This window comes from Mesoplodon bidens (genome assembly GCF_964165515.1).
Source record: "Mesoplodon bidens genome assembly, chromosome: X".
Classification (NCBI taxonomy): domain Eukaryota; kingdom Metazoa; phylum Chordata; class Mammalia; order Artiodactyla; family Ziphiidae; genus Mesoplodon; species Mesoplodon bidens.
In genome coordinates, this window is record NC_138163.1 from 67,405,219 (window position 1) to 67,418,551 (window position 13,333).

Consider the following 13,333-nt stretch of genomic DNA (forward strand, 5'->3'; position numbering starts at 1 on the left):
AGCCTAAAATGTGTGGTAACCTGCTGGGAGTCCTGGCATAGAAGCTGCTTGAGATGCTGGAGTAGGCATGTGCCAGAGTGAACTTGGGTCTGGCTTCACAGGAGCCCATCAGGAACTTTATGCCAAAAGTGACACTTGGGGCCACTGGAGCCAGTAAGCACCAGAGTGAGATGGTGGCCTGGGTTCCTGGGAGCCTTTGGGGAGCCTGGTGACAAGGGATCTATGCGGAGCTGTTAGAGTTGACAAGTGAGGAAGTGAGCAGGGACCTTGGTTCCTGGGAGTCCTCCAGGAGTCCTGTGATGGAAGCTGCCTGAGGCTGCTGGAGTAGGCAGGCAGTGGAGTCAGCTGGGGTCTGGGTTCATGGGAGCCTGCTGAGAGCTTGGCGCCAAGGATGGCATTTGGGACTGCCAGAGCCGCCTGCAGTCACTGGAGCCTAAAAGTACCAGGGTGAGTGGGGGTCTGGGTTTGCAGGAGCCTGCAGGGAGCGACATACAGCTGTGGGAATTGGCTTGGTACTGGGGTGGGTTCTCTCTGGGATTTGTGGTAAAGTTGGGTACTCATTTTACTCCCCTCCCATGGGGAAGGTGTCTTTCTCCACACTGACCTGCCTTAGCTTAGGAGAGGGGTAATGAGGTAGTGTGAATCTGTCTTTCTTACACTCCTCAATGTGTCCTTTCATATTTCTTATTTCTGTGGTTCACCCAGGTGCTGTGATTGCCTCACCTAGAGTATTTGCTCTTGTGAAAGTATTTTCGTGTTTTCAGACCTATTTTTAAATAAGACTAGTTGTTCTCTGATGACCAGAGCCTCTATGTGTTCCAATTCTAGCAAGGTCTAGTTAATTATGATCCAGATAGGATTATTTAACCACTCACATACACACTAAAGTTTATGGAATCAGGCTGTTTGTATGAGGGTCTCCATGACCTTAGATGAAATGTGAATTGGGAAAATTCAGCTGGCCTTTGTAGAAAAGTGAGCACCAAATACTGATTCTCCATTACTTGGAATATAATCTAAATTACACAGACCTGGATATGGTAGAGATTTCATAAACTTAGCCCTAATTTATGTATATATCACTAGGGCCTAAGACACAGTAGATCCTTAATAAATATTTGTGATGCAGGGATATTATTTTCAAAGACTATTATGTGTTTTTTTTTCCTTTTAACATTTACTCATGTGTGAGATTCCAGTATTTTGCTAGATATGTTCATTTCACCCATTGTTTGTGTATAATCTGAGTTTGTGTGTGTGTGTGTCTATGTCTGTGTAAGGGAGGGGATTAGGATTACAACAGGAAGGCAAAAAATGTGGATACCAATATTAAACTTTAAGCATGTCAAATAGGATTTTTTCCCTGGTCTGTAGTAGGCAATAATCTTGAAAAACAAGTATTGTCAAGAGAGGAAAAATATTCTATGGATTTTAGAAAATGTTTCCTTTACATATGGGGAGGCAGGTTGATGAAATATGAAGTTTATGTGGTGTCTTACACAGACTAGAGAGAAGATACTCCTTCCATTATTCAGTTGGGTCTTAGTGTCTCTAGCAAGTGGTATATGATGTAAAAGAAGTCCATTACAAAGAGGAAAAGTAACTGAAAAACCTGTCCCTCTTCCTCAGGTGACTGTGGTAAGAGAAAAATGACATCTGAAGAAATGTATGTTTTATGGTCTTTTTTCTTTTCCTGGAATAAGATCTTGAGGTGGGAATCTTGTTGGAGAGCTTAAGAGAAAATCTGAAATCAGGGCAGTTTTTGTTCTCTATTCCATTTGGGACTATAGGAGGAGACTTCCTTTCAGTGTTCCCTACATATCAAAATGTGGCAGCAACCACATTTGAGTCAGGTTGATGTATGGTAGAGTTAGGAAGAGAGAGAAACTGAGTTTAGTGCCCCAGAGTCTCCTCTAAGGTCCTGTGTAGTATAGAAAGTATCTAGAATTTCCTTCATGCCCTATGGAAATACTGGGAAAGTAGCTGATGTTGTTGTCTGGAGAGTCATCATAATATAGGTTTAAGGCTGCAGAGCAGGGGAACCCTGAGAGCAAGGCCATAGTGATTACAGAAAAATCAAGAACCAATATTTTCTTTCCAATCTGAGTATAATGTCTAAATGTATCAGCCCTTACACTTGTTGAAAGAGTATATATATATATATATATATATATATATATATATATATATAAATTAATAACTCTCTTTCTTATCTTTGTTAGCTTAAACCAAACTGATAGGTCATCTTCACTATGCTATGGTAACAAGGGTCCTGACCCTATAACTCCTTTTCCAAACTAGATTTGACTGAAGCAAGCACAGTTATGTTTCAGTACTCTGAGCCTCTGCAGCTCTCCATTCTGACTGCTCAACTCTGCTCAGATTTTGGCAGCCCAGCTAAGCCATAGTGGCCCAAGCACAACTTTTTTCCAGTTTTTTTTTGACACATAACAAATACATCACTGTATAAGTTTAAGGCATACAGCATGATGGCTTGATTTATATATATTGTGTATCGATTATCACAGTAGGCTGAGCTAACATCCATCATTTCATATAGATACAATAAAGTGAAAAGAAAGAAGAAAAGAAAAAAATATCCTTATGATGAGAACTCTTAGGATGTATTCTCTTAAAAACTTTCTTATGCATCATATAAAAAAGTATTAACTATTATCATTGTTGTACATTATATTCTTAGTACTTCTTTATATTATAACTGGAAAGTTGTACCTTTTGACTACCTTCCTCCAATTTCCCTTTCCCCCACACTCCACCTTTAGTAAGCAGGTCTGATCTCTTTTTCTATGAGTTTGGTTTTTCTCTCTCTCTCTCTCTCTTAGATTCCACATATAAGTGAGATCATAAAGTATTTGTCTTTCTCTGACTTATTTCACTTAGCATAATGCCCTCTAGATCCATCCATGCTATTGAAATGGTAAGATTTCCTAATTTTTTATGGCAAAATAATATTCCACTGTATAGATGGATAGGTAGATGATAGATAGATAGATAGAAAGATAGAAAGATAGATATACCACAAGGTCTTTAACCATTCATCCATCAATGGACACTCACTCTGTTTCCATGTCTTGGCTATTGTAAATAATGCTGCTATGGATATGGGAATGCAGATATCTTTTCTTTCTTTTTTTTATACATCTTTATTGGAGTATATTTGTTTGATAATGTTGTGTTAGTTTCTGCTGTACAACAGAGTGAATCATCTATATGTATACATATATCTCCATATCCTCTCCCTCTTGAGCCTCCCTCTTACTCACCTTATCCCACCCCTCTATGTTGTCGCAAAGCACCGAGCTGATCTCCCTGTTCTATGCTGCTGCTTCTCACTAGCTATCTATCTTATATTTGGTAGTGTATATATGTTGATGCTACTCTCACTTCACCTCAGTCTCCCCCTCCCTCCCCGTGTCCTCAAGTCCATTCTCTATGTCTTCATCTTTATTCCTACCCTGCCTCTAGTTTCATCAGTACCATTTTTTTTATTCCATATATATGTGTTAGCATATATATTTTTTTCTCTTTCTGATTTACTTCACTCTGTATGACAGATTCTAGGTCCATCCACCTCACTACAAATAACTCAATTTCATTTCATTTTATGGCTGAGTATATATATATTCCATTGTATATATGTGCCACATCTTCTTTATCCATTCATCTGTTGATGGACACTTAGGTTGCTATCATGTCCTGGCTATTGTAAATAGTGCTGTAATGAACATTGTGGTACATGTCTCTTTTTGAATTATGGTTTTCTCTGGGTATATGCCTAGTAGTGGGATTGCTGGGCCATATTTTTAGTTTTTTAAGGAAATTCCATACTGTTCCCCATAGTGGTTGTATCAATTTACATTCCCACCAAAAGTGCAGGAGGATTCCTTTTTCACCACACCCTCTCCAGCATGTATTGTTTCTAGATTTTTTGATAATGGCCATTCTGACCGGTGTGAGGTGATACCTCACTGTAGTTTTGATTTGCATTTGTCTAATAATTAGTGATGTTGAGCATCTTTCCATGTGCCTCTTGGCCATCTGTATGTCTTCATTGGTGAAATGTCTATTTAGGTCTCCAAAATATGCAAACAGCTCATGGAGCTCAATATAAAAAAAACAAACACCCCAGTTAAAAATTGGGCAGCAGATATATCTTTTCAAGTTAGTGTTTTCATTTCCTTTGAATATAGTATTGCTGGATCATATGGTAGTTCTGCCTTTAATTTTTTGAGGAACTGCTAAACTGTTTTCCATAGTGGCTGCACCAATTTGCATTCCCACCAACAGTGCACAAGGGTTCCTTTTTATCCACATCCAGCATTTGTATTTTTGTTGATGGTCATTCTAATAGGCATGAGGTGATATCTCATGGTGGTTTTGATTTACATTCCCCCAGTGACTAGTGATGTTGAGCATCTTTTCATGTACCTGTTGGCCTTTCATATATCTTCTTTGAAAATATGTCTACTCAGGTTCTTTGCCCATTTTTAATTGAGTTGCTTGTTTTTTGCTACTGAGTTGTATGAGTTCTTTATATATTTTGGATATTACCCCCTTATTAGATATATGTATGGTTTGCAAATATTTTTCCCCTTCCATAGTTATTTTTTGTTGTTGTTGTTCATGGTTTCTTTCACTGTAAAGAAACTTTTAAGTTTGATGTAGTCCCACATTTTTATTTTTTTATTGTTTTGCTTGTGAGCAAGATTTTCAAAAGCAGCCCAGGGCAACATATACATACCTCTCCTACTAGTCAATAGCTGATCAAAATGAAGCAAGCCTAACTGGACCATAAAGAAGATACTATTCTAAAAAAAAAAAAAAAAAAAAAAAAGAAGAAGATGGTATTCTTTCTCTGTTTGCCTGACCAAGCATGACTCTGGACATGATTTCCCTATTGGTGCCATCTAGCTGTGACTGGAGCATTGGCAAGCTGAGCTGTGGTAGGTCCTTTGATCTTTCTTTTTCCCACTGGTTCACACTCCAATTTAACTTGACAGGCCAAGCTTTGCTCTGGAGATAAAAGTTTAAGTAACTCTACTTCTGCATTGACTTAGATAAGGTATGAATTTAAAGATCCAACAGAACTCTCTGCATGTGTGTTTATTATTTTTTACAGCATCTCTATGTTTCCATCTTTACCCCTAGAACTGAAGATGTCTATAACCCTTTATTTAGAATTAAAGACAATGGTAGGAATAAGAAACAAAGCAGGGGCATTTTATTTTTGTATTTAAATATTTTAGCTGTTGGAAAAATAAATATCAAAAGGTCAATTCAAGCTGCACTTGACATAATCTAAAGCCACACTTTATAACCAGAGGAAATAGATTTTATTTAAATTCAGTTTGTCAAAGTACAAATATCTTTGTACCACCTATGTTGCTCTTTTTTTAAAAAAAAACTTAAAAGGTAGTAGTACGTTTTATAAGCATCGTTGGATTTTATTTGTTGGTTTCACATACTACAATACAAAGCCCATTCAAAAGGACATATTGCAGAAATTCTAAAATCGTAATTTAATTGAAAAGTTACTTTCATAAAGAAGGTTTTCCAACATTTTATTTTAAATATTGGGTTGGCCAAAAAGTTCATTTGGGTTTTTCCATAACATCTTATGGAAAAACCCAAACGAAATTTTTGGCCAACCTCCCCCCCCCTTTTTTTTAAATAATTGGACACGGAAGTGAGAATTTAAAGGTAAAATACTACACAGCTAGTCTTTTTTGTTGTCCTTTTTAATTTAAAAATATTTGTAGTGCATATATCCTTAACATTCTCTACTGGATGAATATATAATTGACAGAAAAGCATGTACTGGTACATAAAAAATAATTATAGAATTAACCACGGATGTTGAACATTTTAGTGCTTCCATGTGTTAATATTGTAGAACATCTCAATTTTACTGCCGATGAAAAATTGCTTTGTTTTTGAAAACTGGTTTAACTTAATGGCAGGTGTTTTAAGAGTTCACAGAAATGTTTGAGGAGAATGTTACTGTCTATACAAGTGAGGCCCTGACACTCGAAAGCTGAGGTCACAGTTTGTATCAATATGATAAATATTCACCATTTTATTGTATAGATTGTGTATATGGAATTACAGTAATATTTTACTGGTAAAATAAATGTTGTCTAACAAGACAACATGTTAAAGAATACCAAATCTATATGTGTGCTTTGGAACATGGTACTGTAAAAGAGTAAGTCTGTGAAAATTTTAACCTACTGTGATCAGCATAACAAATTATGTCAATGAGCGTTTTTTTTTTTTTTTTTTATCTCACCACAGTAAAAGCTTTCTTCTTGGTAAATGTGAGGTATTATTTAGCTATTTGGGATATTGTTCAGATAAAAGAATGATGTCTTACTGAAAATCAAACCTTATAATTTAAGCTTTAGATGTTCTCTTTTATATTAGTCATGTTCCAAGTGATAGGGTACCTATTTTTTGTTTTTGAAATAGAAAATGTTTTTAACTTATCAAACTCAAAATTACCGATGCTTTTATAACCTTTTATACGTTGGTCACTATCAATTTCCCTTAAACATTTTAATATTTTAAAGTAACGGGGCTAAACCTAGACTACTGGATTTTCATTTATATTATTAGCTGCAACAACATATACACTAAATACCTATATGTAATTAATGTTTGAAAACTTGCTTTGGCTTCACAAATGAGAGTATTTATAACTACATATTAAAATGACACAAGAATTTTCATGTTTGATTACTAATTGAAGGAAAGAACATATTTCTTCTTCCTCTCCTCTTCCTACTCCACTTCTTGAAATTATCCAGTTTCCTTCCCTTTGATAAAGATAGCTTTATGGTAGCTTCACCACCACAACACATGCACCAGCTCTTCCAATGTTAACAGGAACTTCCTAACATAGAAAACAAAAACAAGGAAAGAAATGCCGTTTGAATGAACTCTGCCTTTAGCATAATATATTGGAGTTGAAAAAGTCCTTACCTATTCTGTCCCAACCTTCATATTGTATAAAGATATGGGGAAATGCAGCCCAGACAATAGTCCAATGTGGAAAGAGCATAGTCTTTAAAATGAAGTAGGCCTGAGTTTGAAGAACAGGTGATCTTGGGTAAATTTCACCACTCTGATAATTTTCTCACTTTAAAAATTACAGCTAATAATACTCATTCTTCAATGAGTTTTTGTTAGGGTTAAGGAAGATAATGAATGAAAATAATTAGGCATATAATAGTTATGATCTCATTATCTATTTGCTCTCTTTCACCATTTTCAAGGTCACACAATGAAACTGTGAAATGTCTGGAATAGAATCTAGGTCTCTTAGCTACTGGTCTATAATTTTCTGAAAAGTAAATTACAAACATTTTGATTCTTGTATTTGACCTACATCCTTGTTTGGTAAATATTTTCCTCCATTTCTAACTGGTCCTAACCATTGTAAAGAGCAACCTACATGGCAGAACTTGAATATTTCTGAGGGTCTTCATGAATCATATTCTTGGAGGAAAGAGCTAGAAACCCATTATCAGGTGTCAGTATATTAACACATAACTTATTTAGAACAATAACCAGCTTACTACGTAGAAAACAGAGCACCATGAAGTTAGTATAAGGGAAGGTGAGGTTTGATAAAAAATACAAGGTTTGCTTGTTTGTGGAAATGGTAAAGAGTTAATCATACTTCATATTTTATTAATCCATCAATTAATCAACAAAACACCATTAGATATTTTGGAATAAATATAGAGATATAACTTTAAAAGCTGTCAGAAGCATCAAGTTTCCTTTAGCATCCCCAAGATGTCCTTTCAGTGCCCCTTCTTGTACTTTCCTTAGAATTTCTTCTGTTAGATGCCCAGCACTCTTGAGAGAGTTTAATTCCAGTCTCTTACTGTGCACCAAGTCCCTTGAATGACTGATCAGTACTTAGGAGTGTTGTAATTTGTAGAACCTCTATAAGGAGGGGACTGAAAGATTTTCCTCCTGGGCACCAGCCAATAAAAAGGGGCAGACATTTGTGGGTGAGGACATTATTCTTTGCTTCTCAAGTCATAATACATACATAAAAAGTTGGTCAGAGAGTAAAGCTCTTGGATTATTGAATCTGGTTTACTTTTCTGTAAAAGGAATGAGTCCATCATTAAGAGAATGTCTTGCCCCCAATTTATATAAGTACTGATGGATCCTGCTAATGATAAAACAGCTCAGTTAATAATTAACTATAGCTAAATAAAGCACATGCTATAAATTTCATTAAAATAATTTAGTTCAGCCCTAGAGAGGAAGAGAATGGGATTAATTCCAAACACATATTTTAATTTTTAAATTAAAACCTGAAATATATCAATTTGCATACTTTAAATGAGAGTACCTCTTTCCATTCATCTTTCTGTGTATCATATGACTCAACAGTGTTCAAATAAGTATGTCCATCATATCCTCCAACTACATAGAGTTTGTCTCCAAGGGGACATACAGCAACAGCATCTCGAGGAACACTCAGAGGTGCCACAGTTGACCATGAATCATTTTTTGGATCATACCTTTAAGAAGTTTAGGAAGACAATTGAGAAGAAAGTACAACAGTGCTAAATTAAAAATAACAGACATTAATAAAATGTACTCTTATCTAATATAAGAAATTAAAAATACCTTATACATACCAAGTGTAGTCTGACTAATAAACGTTAAGGGTAACTAAATGACAGAATTCTCTTCAGCCACCAGATGTCACTCAAAGCATAGTGAAAATGAATTTCCGTTTAAAAATACCACACATTTCTTTGAACAGTACTCAGATTCTCTATGAGGAAATTTCACATATTGGCAACTTAACATTATGTGGAAAACGTCCCCTCTGTCATTTAATATGCTAGCTGGAATGGGTTTTTCTTATTCTTTGTTTATCCAAGTTATATCTGAGATACCTGATATTGTTTATATGTGAGCTCACATGTTAATAATTCTGAATATAATTGCCTTTTTGTTTTATAAACTATAGTACCCTGGTTTTAATACTGTTTGTAGTTACGATGACCACAGTTGTATTCTTTTTCCTCTATGAGAGTTCTTATTTATCTTCACAGGACCCTGGGATGTTTTTCCATTTTAACTTGAAGTTAACTCCTTAACCCCAAGCCTATTCTGTAAGCAAAATGAAAGATAATTCAATAAGCAATATTAATTTAAATCTTTTCCAGGAATTATTTCCTAAAATTTGAAGCCAGTATAGAATACTAAGATCTAAAAGGGGTGAACAATAAGAAAATACTTATATAATTATATGTGGAAATTATCTCTGATTTTATTTTGGCCTATTTGTAAAGCCCAATGAAAAACATTTATTTTACAAAATTTCATTTATTACCATCTACTAATTTCCTTACATTCGTATTACTCGTCTTATTTCTGTTTTTCTCTCTTTAATCATAATCTAAATTATCTGATCCCAGCTTCCATTTGAACTTAGTCTCACATCCAGTAATATTTTTAATAATATCTGAAATCAGCAATAATTAAGATGTCCTCAATATCCACCATATATTGTTGGATATCACCTTAATTTCCGATGTTATATTAAAAAGCAGAACCAGAAAATCCACAGCTGTATGCTTTAGCTAATCAGAATCTTTAACACAATTGCTATTGTTAATTGATGCTGTGCTCAGCTAACACAGTACACACATATATGAATGGTGAACCAGGGCTTGCAGAAGGATTCCCTATAGATTTGCATCCAAAACCCAAGATTTTTCTGCATGTGCATGATAATGAATGCTCAAAAATCTGAATATTATCTGGACACTGCTTTATTAACTAGAGAGGTTTGAGGAATGTAGAATCTTCTGAAGAAAAAAAAATGGCAGCTTGGTTGTTGTCTGTAATGACACAGAGGATCAGTTATGAAAGAAAATGTTAGCCACTACCTCACTTTCAAATTAAAACAGCACCGCATTTCTCCCCTTTTGTTTCTCTTTTGCTTTTCTATTTCTCCTTACTTTGGATATAAGTATATATATATATATATATATATATATATATATATATATTCTAGTGGAAATAAAAAGGAGTAATTACAGACAATTTGCTTGACTTCTTTGCCTCAATTTTCTCGTCAACATTATAGAAATAATAATCCCTTACCAAGCCAAAACATGTTTATGTATTTCAGAAAACCTTTAATTTAAATGATTATCTTAATTAATTGGATGAGTCTTCTAAGGTACTGGGTAGGCCACCAATATTTTACCAGAAAATATTGTCAGGAATATTGTCTAAGACATGGAAATGAGGATTATCTGATTCCACAGAGTGTGCATCTTTGATTGAATTTCTAACTGACAAGGCTATTTTACAACTCTATAGGTGTAGAAGTTAAGCTGTAGAAAACTGAGTTTTCTTGTGATTCCTATACATAACCATAAAATAAATTTTACCTGATAGAGATAGAATTAATGTCTAACCCCAAATGATGACCCCACCCAAATATTACATTTTATTCCCTATAGGTTATTAACTGCTTTTGCATCTATTAACTTTTTTTCAGCATTCCTAATTGTTTTTATGTCTTTTCTTCAAAGATTCTTTGAAGCAATTTTAACACCTTATGGGTTACCTCATTAATTAATCAATCACACAAAATTCTTTGACACATTACTATTATATTTGTATGAAAGTCATAATTTTCAAAAACTGTACTTTAGCACTAGTTGTTTTCTCAAGATCTTTACAAGGAAAATACCAATAAGGGGATAATGTTAGTAATAACAATAATACTAATTACAAAAATAATACAAACAAAGTAATAATATGTGCCAGGCAAGACACTAAGTGCATTAACATTTATTATTTTGTACCCTATGAAGTTGATACTAAAATTATTCCCATTATTCACATGAGGAAACAGATGTTTAGAGATGTAAAGTAACTGGGTCAAGGTCACATAACTTGTAAATAACAGATCTGGGATTTGAACTCGGAGCTCTCTGACTCCAAATCTAGTGGTTTTAACTAGTATACTATACATTTTTTGGTATGCATAAAGTGCTTTCTCCCATTAAAATTAAAAATAGTATATTTGGAAATATAATTATATCATTAAATAAAGTTAAACATTTAATTATTAGGATGTTTGTAAGCATTTAATTTTGTAATCTGTATTATGAAATTTTCTATATCATAAAATATGAACTGAGTTTATATTTTCCTAGTTGTGTGTGTAAATACCTATTTAAATTGGTTTAGACACATCAAGCTATTGTAAGGCTAATTTCATGGTGATCCCCCTACAGTGCTAAAATGCAGCACTATTCATCTCTCTTTCAGGTCTTAAGATAGAATTTCCCAATTTCAGGGGTTCTTGGTAAAGCCAGGAAAATGCTGGCATAATAATGGGAGAGAAGAAGGTGATTTAATTAAAATATTTTGTGTATTCTAGACTTTTTCCTTATGAAATGTATTCTTTTTGGACCAAACCTACTTTCTTAATCCCATACATTTAGATACAAGGAACCAAGTAAATGCAACACAATTTACACCACTAAGGTACAATAAAAAGTGTCCAAAACTGAAATAGAAAAAAAAAAAAGCATAGACTTCAGTATGTTAGAAAGAAAGTCTCTTACTAGTTTGAATTTATTATAAGAAAATTACTATTATAAGAGCTGAGCGTATTACCTGTCTCTCTGTCTATATATGTATATGGTTTAACTTTTAATTCAGATGAAATTTTTGTGAAGTCAGGTTTGATTTTCATAGTATCAAATCTTCATGACTTTTTATTTACTAGATATAATTTTGTATAGTATTGCATTATTTTGTATAAAACCTTCTAGACAACTTTTAATATTTCTGTAATGAATGACATAAATTTTCCATATCAGTAACACTCTGACCACTGCTTCTCATGAATTTATCACTCCAATATAGTTTAGCCATTAATGGAAATTTGAGAAAGCATAATCATTTTTACATGGATTTGTTTGTACATTTGATCAAGTTTTCCCAAATATAATAATTCCTGATGCTGTCTGTTTAGCTTATAGGAGGTGATATAGTCTTCTCCACTCTCAACTCATATAAAGAGGTGGTTACAGTTATTCTTAGGTATAGAAATATGCATATTTTTACAAGCATAAAAATAGAATTCAATGTCTAGATACCCTTTCTTAAAATGAAAGCTACACTTACCTTTTTTGAATACAAGTATCAGTTTTTTGAGAGTATGTATACATTCATTAGACAGGTGGGCCTAAACTTTTGTGAACTGTATGTTGTTGGTAACTTTTTTGTGGTCTATGGAAGGCATCAATAAATTATCTAAGCAATTCGAAATTTCAGTAGAATCTATCCTTTTTCAACTTCTTACAGTGAACTTTTAACAAGTATTGAGTCTATTGTATTTCTTTGGCCTTTCTAAAATGGAAACATGATTCCCATCAGTTATACACACACAAGCACAGAGTAAATGCTTAAACTTTTGTACACATGATGAAATTCTGTATCAATAAAAGTAGAAAATTGTGGCTTGATGTTTAATTCTATCAATAGTACTGAGTGTAGAATAGTGAACTTTTAGTTTTATAATGAAATGGAAAGTCAAATATGACTGGTTTCCAAACTTTTAATAACTCCAGTTATATGAAAAAAATCCTTTAGCTACTATTTGTCATTTAACAATAGAGGGGTTCAGCTGCCACTTCTGTAGGGTGACAGGGATATACTAGATTTTCAAGATCTTTTCCATTTGTAATTACATATAATTTCATTATTGTGCTTCTGGATATAAATAAAGGGCAGAGCAAATTCAGCTTTATCTTTTAAATACACAGGCAAGTCAAGGTGATTTTCATGTAGTTTTTATCTTTTATTCAATGCTGCATTACTAAGGAGTGACGTCAGCAAGATAGTAGACAAGGAAGATCTAGGATCTTATTCTGTCACAAAAATATTAAATAAACAAATAGAGACTGGCAAAAATAACTTTGTAGGAGTTCTGGAAATCAGTCAAAGACCCACAGCAACCAAATACCTGCTCAGTCAAGAAAAAGATGTAGGCAATTTTGTGAATTATTTTACTTTCTCTAGCCACACTCCCTCCTAGAAAGGCATGGCATGGATTGGAGAAAGCAGTGGCCCAACCCCAGTTCCTTTCCTTGAACCAGAGAGAAAAGAGCAGAGCTAATATGCAACAATCCAACCTGTCTCAGTTGTTGCCAAAGGGATTATCTTCTGTGCTACCTAACTCAGAGCTCAGACAGTCAAAAGTGGTACAGCTAAGATTTCAGGCTAGGAAAAGCCATGGAAAGTACTG

The 13,333-nt window shown here is 34.1% G+C and overlaps 1 protein-coding gene across 3 annotated transcripts in view; it reads right to left on the reverse strand.

Annotated features, from left to right (window-relative positions):
• Positions 1 to 5,695: 5,695 nt before the first annotated feature.
• Positions 5,696 to 13,333, reverse strand: part of KLHL4 (kelch like family member 4) — a 116,403-nt gene continuing 108,765 nt past the window's right edge. For all 3 annotated transcript variants that reach the window (XM_081222733.1, XM_081222732.1, XM_081222731.1), the window contains exons 10-11: positions 8,393 to 8,564; positions 5,696 to 6,913 (exon numbers count right to left, since the gene is read on the reverse strand). In XM_081222733.1, coding sequence (XP_081078859.1) covers positions 6,854 to 6,913; positions 8,393 to 8,564 — 232 coding nt within the window. In that variant the 3' untranslated portion in view covers positions 5,696 to 6,853. The remainder of the gene's footprint in view (positions 6,914 to 8,392; positions 8,565 to 13,333) is intronic.